Source organism: Equus caballus, chromosome 2 (genome assembly GCF_041296265.1).
Source record: "Equus caballus isolate H_3958 breed thoroughbred chromosome 2, TB-T2T, whole genome shotgun sequence".
Classification (NCBI taxonomy): domain Eukaryota; kingdom Metazoa; phylum Chordata; class Mammalia; order Perissodactyla; family Equidae; genus Equus; species Equus caballus.
This window is the reverse complement of record NC_091685.1, coordinates 61,495,583-61,512,840: the sequence shown is the minus strand read 5'-3', so window position 1 is coordinate 61,512,840 and position 17,258 is coordinate 61,495,583. Positions and strand designations below refer to the sequence as shown.

At 47.6% G+C, this 17,258-nt stretch overlaps 1 protein-coding gene across 2 annotated transcripts in view; it reads right to left on the bottom strand.

Annotated features, from left to right (window-relative positions):
* Positions 1-2,603: 2,603 nt before the first annotated feature.
* Positions 2,604-17,258, bottom strand: part of DPYSL2 (dihydropyrimidinase like 2) — a 127,268-nt gene continuing 112,613 nt past the window's right edge. For both annotated transcript variants that reach the window (XM_001494490.7, XM_003364471.5), the window contains exons 9-14: positions 13,818-13,974; positions 13,207-13,348; positions 10,989-11,159; positions 7,129-7,308; positions 6,409-6,574; positions 2,604-5,123 (exon numbers count right to left, since the gene is read on the bottom strand). In XM_001494490.7, the coding sequence (XP_001494540.1) occupies positions 5,032-5,123; positions 6,409-6,574; positions 7,129-7,308; positions 10,989-11,159; positions 13,207-13,348; positions 13,818-13,974 (908 nt within the window). In that variant the 3' untranslated portion in view covers positions 2,604-5,031. The remainder of the gene's footprint in view (positions 5,124-6,408; positions 6,575-7,128; positions 7,309-10,988; positions 11,160-13,206; positions 13,349-13,817; positions 13,975-17,258) is intronic.

Genomic DNA, 17,258 nt, shown 5'->3' with positions numbered 1-17,258 from the left:
TAGACGTTATTCACTCTTTCGAGATCCTTATAAAAATTAATGGTATATATGTACATTTGTGTGTACACATATACTTGTAATTTTTCACCAAAGCAACACAATTTCCCCAAGTTTTATATGTTAAACTTAATGCATTCCAGTTATTATTGTTCTCCTTTACACTTTTTGCCCTCCTCTAAACCACTTCCCTCCTGCCTTCTGTGTGTTTTATAGACCGCTTATGCCTTCTCCCCTGGAGCTCATCTATCTCCAGGTTTGTTGGCTTCATGAGATCATTGTACTCTTTTCTGCAAGGCTCTCATTTGTTCATGATTGTCCTCCATGAGTCTGCCTAACCACCCTCACAGTCTGACTCTCTGGCACTTTCCCTCTCTCCTTATCCCACATCCTTCCTATCATACGAGATAGTGGAATAACAGTGATCAAACCATGGCCACTGGCCCCGGATGGAAGAGGTTCAAAGCCTGGTGCTGAGCAAGTTGCTGAAGTCTCTGTGCTTCCATCTCATCTGCAAGATAGAAAAATAATGGTGCCTTCTTCTGGGTTGCTGCAAACATGAACTGAGTTGATGTGTGGAATGCCCTTGGAGCAGTGCCTGTCACATAGGAATAAATGTCAGCTATTAGCAATGTGACTCTGACCAACAGACTGTTTTGTTTAACAATCGACACCGTCTCTGATGTCTCACATTCTATGATCTCTGCAGTCAACTAAAGACCTGTAAAGACCTGTGTGGTCGTCAGTCTTCATCTGCTAATCTCATTCTACTTTAGAAGGAGACACAGGACACTGTCTCCAACAGCTTCCCATCGCTCCTTGGCAATCCTCTAGTCTACACCATATCTGATTTGTGGCTCGCCCCTTCTGGTTTCGTTCTAAGCTGGGAGTTAGGTCAAGTGGATAACATCATCTCTATCTTGCAGAGAGGGTAAACAAGGCCCCAGGAAGTTAAACAGTTTTCTGAAAAATACACACCTAAGCAGCAGCACATGAAAACTTACCCCATCTCAGTTGATGGGAAAGGAATAGATCTGCCCTTTCTTACAGAATGTGTGCTACAGAAACCTGTCAGAGAATATAATTTTCAACTCACGGCAATACAAAACACTTCCTGAGGATATGTATTCCACTTACTTTTTCCAGAGGCTCTAAAATATGTCTTTGAGTTAAATTACATCACCAAAGAGTTATAGACCCACCCCATTGTCTAGCCATGTGGCACCCATGGGACTCCCTCTTTAGAGCACCTGCTCTCTGGCCGTCCTTCTGCAACTCCCCTCTCAGATGGACCCAAGTCTACTCCCAGAGCCTAGATGGCCCTCCGCTGCGTCTGTCGGGGGCAGACTCACAGTTAAGGTGGACAGCCCTCGGGGTGGCTGCTTGCTAGGGATTGTGGCAGGGCTCGGACACGTGGACTGAAGCGTCCACAGGCCTGAGCATGAGGCCTGCCTCGGGGTGGGAGGAAGCCAGGGTGGGAATAGGAAGATGGGCTGTGGGCCTGGGATTTCCATTTTAACTCTTGTTGCAGGTCCCACAGATGTCAGAGGGAGCCTTTCTGCCCCCTCTCCTGGACGGATTCGTTTTTCCTGGATCACAGTGCTCCGCCACTGGCATAGTGAAGGCAGGATAAGAGCCAGCCCTGGACCCACCACGCTGGTTACTGGGGGATCCAGAACTCGTCCTCAGGGCTGAGGACCAGGAATCTGTGTTCCTTCTGAAGGACTACTTTATCTTCCAGTCCCTCGACATGTCTCGTGGCTTCTGGCCACGTTTCCCTTTCTCGTATTTGCTGCTGGAACACGCACAGCTTCCTCCCAGGCCTTATCTTATTTTCCCTACTCTTATCTTCCTTCATCAAACACTGTTTATAAAAGCTTGGTATAGCGTATGTTTTTGTAAATCACCTCAGATCTTGTTTGGACAGGGCTGGCAGAAAACAAAAAGAGAAAGGAAGTGAAAAAGACCATCATCTGCTGGTTGGGCCCAGGAGCCCCAAGTGCAGACCATCCTCACTCAGTGTTTTCAGAACCAGTGGCACTGGTGCAGGTTAACAAGATGACTGTGGGAACCAAGCTCCCAGTCTGCTGGGGCTGGCGTGGCCCTCGCTCCTGTGGGCCTTCTTGGCACTTGTGTGGGGATGGAAGAACATGTGCTTTATGTTCTGGTGTCGTAACAGCTCCCTCACTGAGCTCTGGATGCAGGTCAACACACCTCAGTCTCTTATCTTCAGGCCCCCTGTAGTTTGCAGGTTCTCCAGGGTCAACAAGCTGCAAGGATGCAGGAACCCAGAGAGGTCCTCACACTAACCTATACGGTCCCACCCACTCCAACTTCCAACTCATGTTTGCAGCTTGATAGTGGAGGCTGGCGTGGCCTCTCTAGGATGGAGTCCATGGATTTCTGACACTCAGCTCTGCCATGCAGAGCTCTGCTTAGAACTGGACCTCAGCGACAGGGACAGAACAGCATGCAGCGAAATCTCTTAAATGGGTGGAGTCACCAAGACGAGGCCCAAGACGCCAGCTAAAGCTCCAGGAAGGGAAGTCCCGCTGGAGGGCGGGCCAGGCAGCTCCCTCCTTGAACATCTCAACACAGACACACCCTGAAACAACCACATTTTGCTTTATTAGGCGTTCCATGGTAATATAACACAGAGTTTTTAAGGAATAAACACGAGACTTGTTTTTTTACCATAATTATTTTGCCATTAAGACAGTGGTTACAAAAAAAAGGTACTCTTCTGGCTACACACATTATCAGCTTTTGCACTGAAAGTTCCTCCACTCATGGGTCACAATCACAATTCCAAGGATTAAAAACCATCTATTATTGAATCCTACGCTGTTTGAGAGCATCAAGTCACTGCAGTTACTCAGTTCTGAGACACTGTCAATTTATTTTAGCATTTACATATGACATTCATTGAACAGACACACAGAGCAAGCCCACAGGGAAACATGCTTACACAGCCTGCGGAAATCTTCAGCTTTTAAGTTGTGTTAAGAGAACAATCCAAAAACCGAAATGACCATGACCAGTACAGGAAAAACAGGAAGACTCAAGTGAATCCTGAGGAGCTGCAAGTGTTTCTTAGAATTGAAACAAAAAATTTTTTTTTCCAACTTGTTCAAATTTCCTTGAAGTGCAGGTGAGAAAAAAAAAAAAGCAAATATATTAAGTTAACCAATTATTTTTTAAAAGTGCAATTTACTTTTAAAATAACAAATAAACAACAACAACAACAAAAAATAACCCCAACCATAACCCCAAAGGCAGAACGTGTGGAGAGAAGAGTATAGTGACGGGCTGACCTACGTTTTTAGGTTACACTTTACAAAAGCAGATTTGGTTTAATCAAAGCCTGCGAACGTGACATTGCTTAGAAGTTGTAAACACGTCTGGAAGGAAACGCAACACAGATCAGCAAAGGCAGGGACGGGCAGAAAGGCAGCTGTGGGAGGGTCTCTGAGACAGGAGAGGCGGGGATGTAGATACAGGATAACCTGCGGCATCCAAGGGGCCACACGTCTGGTTTGTAAGGTTTTCTCCCCACAATAGCTCCAACGTGTGTATCACTCATTAAGTAGATTTTTCCTCTTGCAAAGTAAAATGGACTTTAAGTCAAACTTCCCCAGGATTTTCTGAGTTTAGAAGGCCTGCCTATATTGCATGATGTCTTTGGAAATGATTGGATCGAAAAAAGAATTTTTCCCCGAAGTGAGAAGCCCTAGTGTGTTCTGGAATCCCCAAAGATACCTAGCTGGGCACTGGCAGGGCCTCAGGGCCAGACTCCCACTAGCTCAATATCTCTGAGCTGGTGGCTGGCTTGAAGCTGGTTGGGTCACTTGGGTTTGGGGCTCAATTTACAGATCTGATCATGCCTTTAGCCAGTCAGCATTGCATGGAGGAAAAAACTCTCACGTCCTGTAGCCTCAGCCTTCTTTAACATCTCAGCACGGTCTGAGGTCCTACTCTGGGCCCACGTGTGAGGGTGTGGGTGAGTAACTCGGCCCTTCCCTGAACCTGGGAAGCGTCTGCAACTCAAACACATGTCCTCGTGGTGGCGGGTGGGTAGCACCAGGCTTACATGGACTAGGACAGCGTTGTCCCCGCAGTCGCGATGCCAAAGTTCACATGCTTCCAGGCAGGTTCTTAGGGCCGCAGTAAAATGGTAGACCCGGATAGCTGAGAAGTCAACATGGGAAGGAGAGAAAAACACCGTCTCAGAGACAAGGGCTGCAGGAGGCACAAAGAAAGAGACAGACATGTGAAAATATTCATGAATGAAGAAGCTAGAGAGAGAGAGCAGAAAAGAAGAGAGGAGAAGAGAGTCCTCAAAAGATTTAATCTGCAGCAAAATCTAGGCCAAAAAGAAAACCTGCCCTTGTTATCAACAGTTGACCCAGAAGACTACGGAACGATGATGTGGACATTTTGGAGCCTCTCAGGAGGCACATGATGAGTTTGCCAACCAGCCTGAATCAGCTTGGTGGTTACATAATTGCATCATTAGGATGTCCAGTTCAAACCCCTTGTATTAATATTGAATTAGGCTTTCCAATTTAGTATTAAAAAAAAAACCTCTCCCCAGTCCCCCACCCACCCTTCCCCAGCCCCACAAAGAAAACTTTTTTAAAAATTTAAAAAGAAAAAGGCAGCTCTGGGCAATTCACTTTATCTTCCCCACCATGAAAAGGAAGATGATAACAAGTACAACAGAGGCTGGCGATGAGAAACACCCTCGTTGTGATTTGCTTTGTTTCGCATGTCTGAGTGTTGGATGCAGTTCCATGTGTGGGGTTGGTGAATAGACCTGGGTGTGATATTTGTAGATGTGTAGGGAAATAGGTGAGCAAAATCAGTGACTCCGGGTGAGGGACGGAGTGCAGGGCCCGAGAGGGTGCCCCCCCCGTGAACTGGCTGCCCCACAGTAACTATCACAGGCTCTTAAAAAAAAAAAAAAAGGAAGGAAGTCTCAGAATGTCCTCAGGTGTCCCATCCCCCATGCCCAGGTGGGCTGCGGCCGGCAGTCTAGCCCAGGCTGGTGATGTTGGCACGGCCACCAGGGGGAGCCACGATGCGCTGGGTGGTGCGGCGGGGGATGTTGTCGTCGATCTGGGCACCTGGAGAGGAGAGAGGGGCGAGGGTCACAGACGCGGCCACAAGAATTCCTGCTCTAAACCCGAATGACACAGCTCGGCTGAGGGGAAAAGGACCAGGCCCATTCTTCGTCCTTCTCTCAAAACCTCACTGAAAGCTTAAACAAAGAAAGGGACAGGCCTCAAGTAGCCAAAGAATCACAGACTGCATAGAGCAATCCTCACAGATGCTGGTCGGATCCAGTACGTGAAAAAGCACAACCACGTATAGAACAACACTGCACTTCAGGCTCTGGACTGACTCGGACCACATCCTGTCCCTATTCTCATTAGTCAAAGTGAGTGTGGCTTCTTGGAAGGTGCAGCCCTGTCTGGCATTCTGTTCCCCAAGAGCCCAGATCCACTGTGTGAGCAGGACTAAGGATGCCTCCTTATATCTGAACGGCCTGGTGAGATAAGACAGCACAGACATTTGTATTATTCACTTTACTTTATGACAAAACTAAGGTTCGTTACTTTTAAATTTTGTGGTAATCCCTTTACGGCATATATGGTAACTTTCTCAAAACCAGTATATGTGACAAGAAAAAAACATCTATCTGCTTAACTGTTTCTTGAACACGCCATAAAAATCTGGATGTGTATCTGGCACAGGGAGCGGGGAAAGTGGAAGGTTTTCAGTCATGGGCTAAATGGAAGGAACTTGCAGGTAGGGGAGCTCTAAAGTCTGGACCGTTTCCTCTCCCCTCCCTGACATTACGAATTTTATCCAAGCAAATATCTAAAATGATCACACGGCTCTATTCTAGGCACTTGGCGTTTCTAGGAACTCGTGTAATCCTCACAAGCAGCCCATGAGGTAGCTACTGTTATACCCATTCCACAGACGAGGAGAGTGAGGCACAGCCAGCATCTGGGCTACAAAGTTAAGCTGTTCAAAGTCCAGACTCCACGAGCTGAACTACCACATTACACTGCCTGGGTGGGGGGGGAAAGGAGTCTTGAAATACCACAACCTCCTGTTTATGATGGACGTAACACATTGAAAAACTGTCTCCTAATACACCAGGTATTACACAGTGTCTGCAACATGACATTATACGTGATGTCAACCCATGTTGAGATTCTGAAACCCAGCTGGCCATTTGCCGTGAATTACATCTCCGGTGGTGTTAGTATTTCCCACTTTGGGAAGAATGGGAGTCCCATTCGTCTCTGCTTCTGCTGCTTCTACAAAAGTGATTCTAGACTCACCAGCGCCACCGAGCATGGCCCTGCAGAAGTGGGCCCAACCAAATCATAACCTTACCAGACAAGCTGAATCCAGACTGGTGCAGGTTCCGGACAGGTGGGGCCTGCTGCTTGGCAGGAGATGTCTTAGCGGAGGAGGCTGGAGTGACTGTCTTGGGTGTCACAGACACCTCGCACACAGGTCCGTCATACAGGCCGCGAGGGACCCCTCTCAGCTCTGCCAGCTGCAAAACACAAGAGCCCCTAGACTCAGGCGCATTCACAGAGCACGCCTCCCCAGCAACCCTCCTGATGGGGAAGGAAGAGAGATTGGGACAGGCTGTGAGATGTGAGGATGGAGGGCTCTCCTCAGGACAGGTACTGTTCACCATGCCCTGAATACACTGTACATTTTCCATGCTCATGACATTCTCTCTACCGAATTCCCTTGTCTCCCTTCTCTGACTTGTCAAACTCCTACTTAAACTTCAAAACCCAACTCAAAATGCTCTCTCCCCTTGACACTTTCCCCCATGACTCCACAGGAGTGGTTCTCTCCTCTGAACCTCTCTGCACACTCCTCAACACAGGACATACTGCAGTTTCACTTCATTCTGGCTGGTTATGGACAGGCCTGACTCCCCCGCGGGTATTCTGAACTCCAGGAATAAAAAGACCATGCTTCCCTTATTCCTGAATCCTCCATACTCACCTCAATATTCTGACTCAAAGTGCTTAGTGTTTATGGAACTGAACTTAATCCATGATAAAAACAATTCCTAAGATCAGAGCTACTCACCCTGCTCCTTGCCTTGATACGCTTGTAAACAAAATCAGGGAAGGGCTTCCGGGGGACGTAGCGCCCAGAGCCTTCAGTGACATGAAGGGTGCCGTCTTCCAGGACAATCTTCCCCTGGCTGATGACCACCAGTGGAGAGCCGCGGCACTCCATGCCTTCAAAGATGTTGTACTCGAGAGACTAGTGGAAGGGAGCACAGTGCGCTTTAGAACAGGCCCTGCCAGCCCGGCCAGGTCTCATCAGCCTGGAAGCACCCACTGCGATATCATGCACCCACGAGAAAGGCCCAGGGAGGAGGTCCTGTCCCAACTGGGCGCCCCAGCGGGCGCTTCATCGCTACATCTTAATTTCCCTGTCTAGAATGTGGAATAGTCTTTTCCTACTTCTCAAAAATTTGGGGGGGGGGGGAATAATTGAACAGAAAAACTGTACGGAAAAGTCTGAGAGTTTGCAAATGCTACACAAATATAGAGAGAATAATTCCTTGTATTAACAGTGACTTGGTTCTCACAAACTCAAGCTCCAATCAGATTAAAATCCAAAGGCCTTCTCTGACCGAGTTCTAAATTTAATCTCGAAATGGACCATGCATGAGTAACCTTTCCCTCTGGCTTGCTTGGTTTTCCAATCTGTTAGCGATGTGGTTAAACTGAAGTCCCGAAATGAAAGGACTGTGGTAACCTAAGAGACACGCCTTCGATAAAATGTTTGAGGTTTAGTTAATTTCATCCGTCTCCCTCGCAAGGCTTATGTGAAGAGGACAACACGGAAAAAAAGCATCCTGCATGTGCAGATCACCACGAGAATCCTGTCGGCTCTGAAACGACCTTTGAAAGGGTGGGCACCGTCCTTTCAGGGCTGCATCAAGTGTATCTTTTCCATGTCATTACACAGTTAATGGTCTATACTCTAAGAAGCTCTTCTTGTGCCCTACTGGAGTAACAGAGGCAACCCCGGACATGGTGCCATTTGCCTTGGGTTCACATCTCAGGTCTGCGACTGGACAGTTGTGTGACTTTACTCAAGTCCTTAACACTCCCGAGTCTCAGCTTCCTCATTAGAAGGGAATAAGGCCCACTTCACAGGACTAATGCCAGGACCACACAAAATAAAATGAACACAAGCATCTGGCACGCTACTCAGCACACAGCAGGCATTTAAGAAAACATTCATTTGTTCACTGTGTTTTTATTGCACTTTCTCAACAAGTCTGCAAGCTCTTTAGCGTCAGACATCATAAGATGCACATATTGAATTTGTTGCCTGTAAATGACTGATGACAAGCACCCAGCAGAGCTGTGGGCCATCTCCCAGTTTTTGAAAAGTGGAAGAACCAGTTCATGACTCTAAGTGACAACATTAATAAGTGCAACAGTCAGGTCGCAGATCAGGGTGTTTGGAACCTACCCTGTGTCAAACCAGGAGGCAGCGACGCTTCCTGGCTCACCAGGTGTAGACATTTTAACCTACATCCACAAGGCTCCCTAAAATTACTCATCTGGCTGGATGCCTGGAAATCCACGCAGAGGCTTAGCAACAGGGTTGTCAATAACAGTTAGCTAAACGCTCCAAATTAAAGCTAATTAGCCCGTGGTAGGAAACACTATATTACACGTGGAAAGCCTCCTATTTGTATTCTCCGGATGATGAATGCTGCACAGGCATGTTTAATGGTGGCTCCTTCAAACAGAGAAGGACGGAAAAGAGGCACTTCTGGAAGTCAACGTTTCCCACATGGGTTGCCTGGAGGTAAGGGTAGGGCAGTGCTATTGCTCTGGAAAGGTTCCAGGTGGAATGTCTAGAGGCAGAATCTGTCTTCTCAAATCATCTCTCCTTCACATCCTCTCTCTGCCATATTAAGAGCTCCAAATGCCAGCTCCCTGGCAGGGTCATCTGCAGCTCAAACAGAGTCCAGTTCGCCCTTCATCTTACCTCTGGGGATGGGACTCTGCACGGGAGGGGAAGCATTTTCTCCATCTAAGCCTGACCAAGAGGCTGCACACACAGTCTGGCAGGGAAGAGCCCTGCACAATTTTGGGTTCTAATTCTGGCTCTACCGCAAAATAGCTATGTAACGTTAGACTGGTCACTTAAGCTCTCTAACCTCTGTTTATTTATCTTCCCAATTGGGATAATAACACCATCCCTTTATTGAGAAGGCCAAATGAAAGAGTAAATGGGACCGTAATGTTAAACGCTTATGAAGAGGTAGGTTCACTAGGCAGGACTCTAGGACCCCTGCCCATAAAGAAGCCATTCTGGACCCCCAAGAAGTTGTGATCTAAATTACAAATCAGTGTGGCTGTAAGGCTATGCTGCAAAGCTAAGCCAGCCAGTGGGGAAGGAGGAAAAAAGTCAACTATCAATGCTGAGCACTGGGCAGCCTTCCCAGAAGGCACCCACAGATGCCAGCAGAAGCTCGAGGGGAGCCCCGCAGCCCAAGTACCTCTGCCCTAAGGGGAGAGAGTGGGATCCGGCCAAGGGCTCAGGGCTGCCCTGGGGGGACGCCAGAGCCCACCCCTGCTCTGTCATGGCGCTCTGGGGAGGTGTCAGAACTTGCTGGCTGAGGCTATCTAGGATGGGCAGTCTAGAATTAGACTCCTACTGAGCCATCATTCAATTTAGAACTTTTTCTAGAATATTCTCTTCAGTCATTAAGAATTCACTTCAAAATTCATGAGTTTCTGGCATAAAATACTTCTGTCCTATGCCCATTTCTTTTCCAAAGCTCTCCCTTTGTCCATGTTTCTACAATATTTTATTTGTTTATACATATACACGCAAACATATACACATACACACACAATTTGTGTGTGTGTGTCTGTGTGTGTGTGAGAGAGGAAGACTGGCCCTGAGCTACCATCTGTTGCCAATCTTCCTCTTTTTTTGCTTGAGGAAGACTGTCACTGAACTAACATCTGTCCAGTCTTCCTCTGTCTTTTTTTTATGTGGGATGCTGCCAAAGCATGGCTTGATGAACAGTGCTGGGTCCATGCCTAGGATCCAAACCTGTAACGCTGGGCCACTGAAGCAGAGCATGCGAACTTAACCACTAAGCCACTGGGTCAGCCCAACACACACAATTTCTTATATGAAGAACCACTGGTATCTAACACTTCTGCCTAATGCCCATGGACCTCACAGAATCACAGGACTCAGAGACCTCGTCTAAAACCCCTCATCCTCAGCTGAGGAGTCTGGGATGTGACGAAGTCCCTTGCCCAGGGTCCCATTAATGAGACGGGACATCCCCAAGCTCTGCAGTCTAGACCGAGAGGCAAGAGATACCTCAAAACTGCAGATTCTAAAATCATGATCAGAACCGGCTGCTGGGGGCATTTCTTCTATTTGGGGAAAAGTCAAAGTCAATTCGTTCTTTTAGGACAATAAGAGCATCTGTCATTTAGGTTTCTTACAGCAACACTGACATGAGAAAATAGCGGCTTAAAATAACAAGAGTGCCCAGTGGGCATCTCAGGAGTGGACATTTGAAGGTTTTATTTAGATTGCTTGTACCAAGTGCAGCCATGAGAGGTGGTGGATGAAACCATTAACATGGAATGGTGCCTGACTTCTAGAAGCTTCTGCTGTCCAGGTATGACTTTGGAGACTTGGAAGGTCTATAGATAGAGACCTCTATCTATCTATACAGAGGCCACGGTATTCCAAACTGACCTCACTAAAGAAAAAGAAATAGCTACCTTTTTCTCAGCACATTGCAAGCTATAACAGACCCTGGGGAAAAGTTCATTCCTATCACAGTGAGTTCTCTTCATAAATCCTGGGGATTCTCCTCGCCTCTGTCTCTTTCTGTGACTGTCATTAGTTTGGATTGTGTCCGCATGGTTAGCAGGCCTTACGCTGTTGTGGGTCTTGGCAGAGATGGTTTTAATGCTGTCGGGGTCCCAGATGACCAGGTCAGCATCGGATCCCACAGCAATGCGGCCTTTCCGGGGGTAAAGGTTGAAGACTTTGGCTGCATTGGTGCTGGTCACGGCCACAAACTGGTTCTCGTCCATCTTCCCAGTGACCTGAGAGCATAACACACACACACAAGCACACCAAACGCAGGTTAAAAAGCTGAAGGACAGAACACTACTTAGAGATAAAAAGGAATAAACTTCTGATACAACAACTAGATGGATGTTAAGGGCATCATGCTGAGTGAAAAAGCCAATCTGAAAAGGTCACATACTGTATGATTTCATTTATATTATAACATTCTCCAAATAAAAAAGTTAAAGAGATGGAGAAGATTCCTCCAGGAGTTAGGGGTGCTTGTGACTATGAAGGGGCAGCATGAGGGGGTCTTTGTGGTGACAGAGGAGATCTGTATCTCGACTGCAGTGGTGGTTACATGAATCTGTGTGACAAAATGACATAGAACTATACGCACACATTGCACCATTGTCAACCTCCAGGTTTTGATATCACATGATAATTATGTAAGATGTGACCATGGGGGAAACGGGTGAAGGGTACACAGGACCCCTCAGGCCTCTATTTGCAACTTCCCCTGACTCTATCATTATCTCAAAGAGAAAAGTTAGAAAAAGATTTGAAGGAGCTACAGTGTCTCCTCAGGAAATATCATTTGACTTGAATGGTCGCCCTTGTCAAAAATTCAGGCGCAGGCTTAGGCTTCCGGTCTACTCAACCCAGTCCAAGCTTTCTGTGGCAAGCCACAGATGCCCATGCTGCCTCCTCACGTCCATCCCTGCACTTTCTCGTCTCCACCACTTGTGTTCCACTTCCCTTTAAGCACAGAATTTGAGGAAATGAGCGCGTATCTCTGGGTTAGGAAACCCGCTCTAAAGCCAGTAGAAAAATGGGCAAAGGAAATAAGCCGGTACTAAGAGAAAGAGGAAAATACAAATGGCCAACAAGTGTATGAAAAAATATTCACTCTAATCAGCAATAGAAGAAATTAAACATAAAACAACGAGATACAAAATTCACTAATGAAATCAGCAATACTTTTGGCTTTTTTGATGATAATACCAAATTGAACCTGGTAGAAGAAACTGGGGAAAGTCATATACACTGCTGGCAGCATATAAATTGGTACCATCTTTCCAGAAGGAAACTTGACAATATATATTACAAAAGCCTTAAAAATATAGACCCTTTGACTCAGCAAGACCACTTCTGGAAATTTCTTCTACAAGCATAATTAAAGATGCATCCAATGATGTGTTTACAAGGATGTTCAACCCAGTAAAAAAATCAGAAACAACACAAATCTTCAACTGAAGAATTTCAAATGAATTACAGTTCAGCACTAAGACTGAATAGTCTGCTATTAAAAACCAAGTTTTTCAATTTTATATGGGAATGTGGAGACTCTTCATGATATATTGTTTTTAAAAACAGGCCACAATGTTTGTATGATGCCGATGTTATTTACACACTCACACATCATACACACATGGGCACTCTTGCACTGGCGAAAAATGGAAAGACATTTGCCAAAATGTTAATTGTAGTTCTATCTGAAAGATGGTGCTATGAGTGATTTTTATTTACTTCCTTATTCTTTTTGGAATAAGAACATATTGTTTATATAATCTAAAAGATCCATTAAGAAACAGAAAACCTGTTCTGTTATTATGTTTTAAAACACTGAAAATGAAAACACACAAAGATCCCCTACATGTCGGTGTATGTTCACAGCTAGCCTGCCAGAAGCCTGCGGTGTGCAGAAGTGCCAGGCCCAGAGGGCCCTAAATGACAGTTTTGAGGAAATTGAGTCTTTTTCCAAGAGCAGAAGGTTAAGTGAGAAAGTCACCAGGTTGCTAAGGAAGCTTTTTCCTGAGTGATCAAAAAAGTCATATTTTAAAGACTGTCTTCACTGATCCACAGATGATAATGATAAGAAATACATATATAATATTTAAGAGGAAATGACCTATAAGGGAGTGGGCTTGGATTTCCAAACTTAACAAATATTGTCACTCAAGTACGAGCTTCTAGAATTTTCTCAACTGCCATTTCAAGGCCTAAATGAGACCACGGCCCTCAGCTGAGGAGGCAGGGGACAGCTGAGGCCAGCACATGAGCGAGACCACTGCTCCTTACCACAGCCTTATCCCAGATGACGGACATCCGCTCCTCGGTGCCATTGGTGCCTTCAGGGATCAGGGTGAAGTTGTCCTTCCCCACAGCCTTCTGGGCAGTGTTGAAAGTACAATGGGCGCTGCCCGTGACCTGGAGATCTCCACTGGAAGGAAAACAGAAGACTGGCTTTTAACGAATCTTCGACTTCAAATCACCCTCGAACATACTTTTTTAATGTGCCAGGCCACTGAAAGTCTTTGCAATAGCCTATCCTCCCCTCAGGACATAGGAAATTTGGGAAGACATGAAATGATACCAAAGCTTCTTTTTAATGCTGTGTATCTAACTCTACCGTGTGAGGTATCTGACGGGTGACACTGCCCCACAGTGGAATCCTTGATACTCCATGCATCCCCTCTGGGTGCCTTTCAAGATGGCCCAGGTTTTCGTCTGGAATTCCCCCCAGAACAGCATCAGAGTGATAATCTCCTGTTCCCGTTTAGCAATCCCAGTGTGGAGAACAAGGGTGTCTCTGCAAGCCTGCTTTCGCCCACGACGGTGTACCCCGTCAGGTCGCTCTGGTCTGAGCAACGACTGAGAATGGAAAGTGAGAACAAGTCGCCAAGACTCACCAGGACAGCAAGGAGTTCAGAAAGTCCGGAGTGGTGGGGTCGGGGCTCAGGGGTGGGGAGGTGACGAAAGCAGCAGCCTTGGCCCAGTTCTTGCTCCAGTAGTGGGAGCCATCAGTCCCCAGGCTGGCGGTGATGGGCTCACCATACACTACAGTTCCTGAGAAACACAACAACAAAGCTGGATACGGTAGAAGGGGGGAGGCAGGAAACCACTGCTGCTGGAGTCACACCCTGGCCAGCAGCACGCCAAGTGCTCCCAACATCCCTTCAAAGAGGACACCAGCCCAGCTCACAGGTGAGGAAACCGACGTTCGCGGAGGTCAAACACCTCAGGCAGCCAAAGTCACCGATCTAACAGGCGCTCCCTAAGATTTCACCTTTGGCCCCTGCTCCTCTAACTCAACACATTCTCCCTATGTGATCCCAAAGATTCTACCTCCTTTCCTGCAGATTCCCAAACCTTTCCCAATCTCCAGCTCAGACTGCCTTCAAGCACCCCATCCCAAGTGGCATCTAGACTGATTTTGGGGTGATCCATTGCACCTCAAACTTAACCTTGCTGTTCACCAAACACTCTGCCTACTGTCCCAGCATGCCCCAGTCCCCCGGCAGCATCTGGCTCTGGCTACGGGGCTGAGAGGGGAAATTAGATGCGTTATCAGCAGACTGAAGCATCTGGGAGCAAGTACACAGTGCTCCGCCAGCCCTGGTGGTCTAGTGGTTAAGATTCGGTGCTCTCACCACTGCAGCCCAGGATCGTCTCCTGGTCAGAGAACCACACTACTCATCTATTGGTTGTCATATTGTGGTGGCTGCATGTTACTGTGATGCTGAAAGCTATGCCACTGGGATTTTAAGTACCAGTAGGGTCACCCATGCTGGACAGGGTTCAGCAGAGCTTCCAGACTAAGACAGACTAGGAAGAAGGACTTGGCCACCCACCTCCCAAAAAATTGGCCATGAAAACTCTATGAATAGCAGCGAAGCATTGTCTGATATAGTGCTGGGAGGTGAGAAGATGGTGCAGGAGGACCGGGCAGGGTTCTGCTCTGCCATCCACAGGGCCGCTAGGAGTCGGAATTGACCCCACGGCACTAACAACAAAACACAGCCCTCCAAATCCCCCCAAGAGACAGTCTGGATCCCTGAGTTACCACCTGAAGGGAGCTGCCCTTGAGGGTCAGACTCATAGCAGACTTTGTAAGAGTGAGAAATAAAGGACTCTGCACAGTTACACTGCTGAGATCTCAGAGTTTCCAGAAGCCTAGTCTAACTTAATACATTGTCAAGAAAGAATGTCAATTCCCTGATGCTACAATCATGTCCTCTTTTCTGTCCATTCGCATGCAAGCCAGAACACTGGGAATCATTTCTACCCATCGAATCCAGTGCTTTAAACACCTTAAATACATCCTTTCCTTTCCTCTCCACATACCTTCCCTTAAATCAGGACTCCGGCATTTCTCCCCAGCTCATCCCAGCAGAGACTCACCAACAGAGTTTAGATTTATTTTTGCTTTCCCAACCCTGGATTCATTCTCCGTGACACTTCCAGAGAGATCTTCCTAAAACGCAGCCTTCCCATGCCATTCTCTTGCATAGAATGCCCCCAAGGACCCCTTCTGCCTTCGACGATAGGCACAAAGCTCTCACTGAAGCATCCGATGCCCTTCATTATCCGGGTTCACATCAAAGCCCATCTTTTCTTTACCAGTGCCCAAAACTCAATCCCGTCCTCCACGCCAATAATCCAATAATCACCCAGTTTTGAATTTTTTGATTCTCCATTTGATGGAGATACCCTGAAAAAAATGAATCTGCCTGCACACGGTAGGCACTCAATAAATATGTGTTAAATTGATTAAAGGGTGTACTATTTCATTAGTTAAAGGCATCAGAGCCGGAAATGAATCTCAGGCCAGCCTTCAACCACCAGGAATTCACCTCTCCTCACCTCCTCCCATCGCAGGGCTAACCCCCTACCCTACAGGGGTCTTGCCAAGTGTTCCCTTTTCTCCAAACACAGGGCCCTCAGGGCCAAACCCTTCTCAGTCAGGAATGTCTCCTTTCCTCTCCACAGCCTTTTTTGAGGGCTTATCTCTTGATAATATACCACAACACCCTCTTTGCTGCAGTCGCTGCTTTGAGAGCTGGCTCCTCTGCCTGTCCCCTCCAGCCTCAGGAATTTCACAAAGGAGTTGCTGTTCAGCCAGGGAGTGTCAGGGGCCACAGCAGGCAGCTCACTTGAGGAAATCAGTAACAATCCCCAGTAGGAGGGAGGGTTCCAGAACCCAGGGGAAGCCTCACCCAGAAGGAATCCCCCAGGGAAAAAAGGGCCAATGTTCAGAATGGCCTGGAAGGTCCCCTGGGTTCCTGACCTACTCAAAGGTTCCCAGGCAGGATTTGGTCCCCAGGAGCCCGCTGGGCAGCTGCACAAACCACTCAGCTCATCCCAAAGTGGAAAAACACTGCGTAATAAGAAGGCCTTGGCTGCTAGGGAGGCTGTTTATGAAACGCACATGGCTGAGCAGGAGCCAGCGCTGGGCCCTGGGCTCTCACAGGAACTCTGGCTCCAGGCTGCTGGTTTGAGCATCAGAGGGAACTGGCTGAGTTGAGCACAGCTCTCCAACCCAGCCAGCTCTGGAGGTCCTGCTGGTTATTGTCTGGGCACAAAGGTGAGGTTTGTGCAAGTCACTAGGAAAACAAAGGACCCATAACCCTGAAGGTTTCCTGGTTTTGTCGACATGAAAAAGTTCAAGAGAGCAGAACTGCTCTGAGGAAAAGGGATGCTTGTCGGTCTTTGAAAATCCGGGGAAGCATCGTTTCCTGATTTTCCTGTCACTTGTTACTGCTCATCCTCCCCCTGACTCTGCTCTTCAGTCCTGCCTCCAGAAACTTGAGTACAAAGAGGGCCGGTTCCTGGAACATGTCCTGAATCGCACAAGTGTGAGTGCCCGTGACCACAGCCTTATCTCCCGTGAAATACAACACAGACTGGGATGGGGAACCTGGGACTCAGGAGCTAGGTCCTGCTCCCCGTGTGCACAGGAACCTGCATCTCACCACAAGGGATGAACTCGGCCTTCAGCCTCTGAAAACCCAGAAGTGGGTCGGAGCTTCAAGGCCACTGCTGATCAGACTTGCCTCCTCAGACCAAGGCTGAGCCAGGACTCCTGAGCCGGGGCCAAGCTGACACAGGAGCACCTGGAGAAGGAGGGGGCATCTCGCATCTCACAGCTCAACTCTGCTTTGCCCTGTTCAGCTTCCAAGGGATTCAGATGTCCTTGCTGTCTTCTGGTTTCTTTCTTTTCTTCAGCCCCCAAAGGCAGGGCAGGAGTTAAGCTGTCCTGTAGACAGCTTCCACCTCCAGGGGAGTGTGGGTCCACAGGTGGGGGCTCTGCTGCCGGCACCAAGGCCTGGCCTCCCCAGGGCACCTCTCTC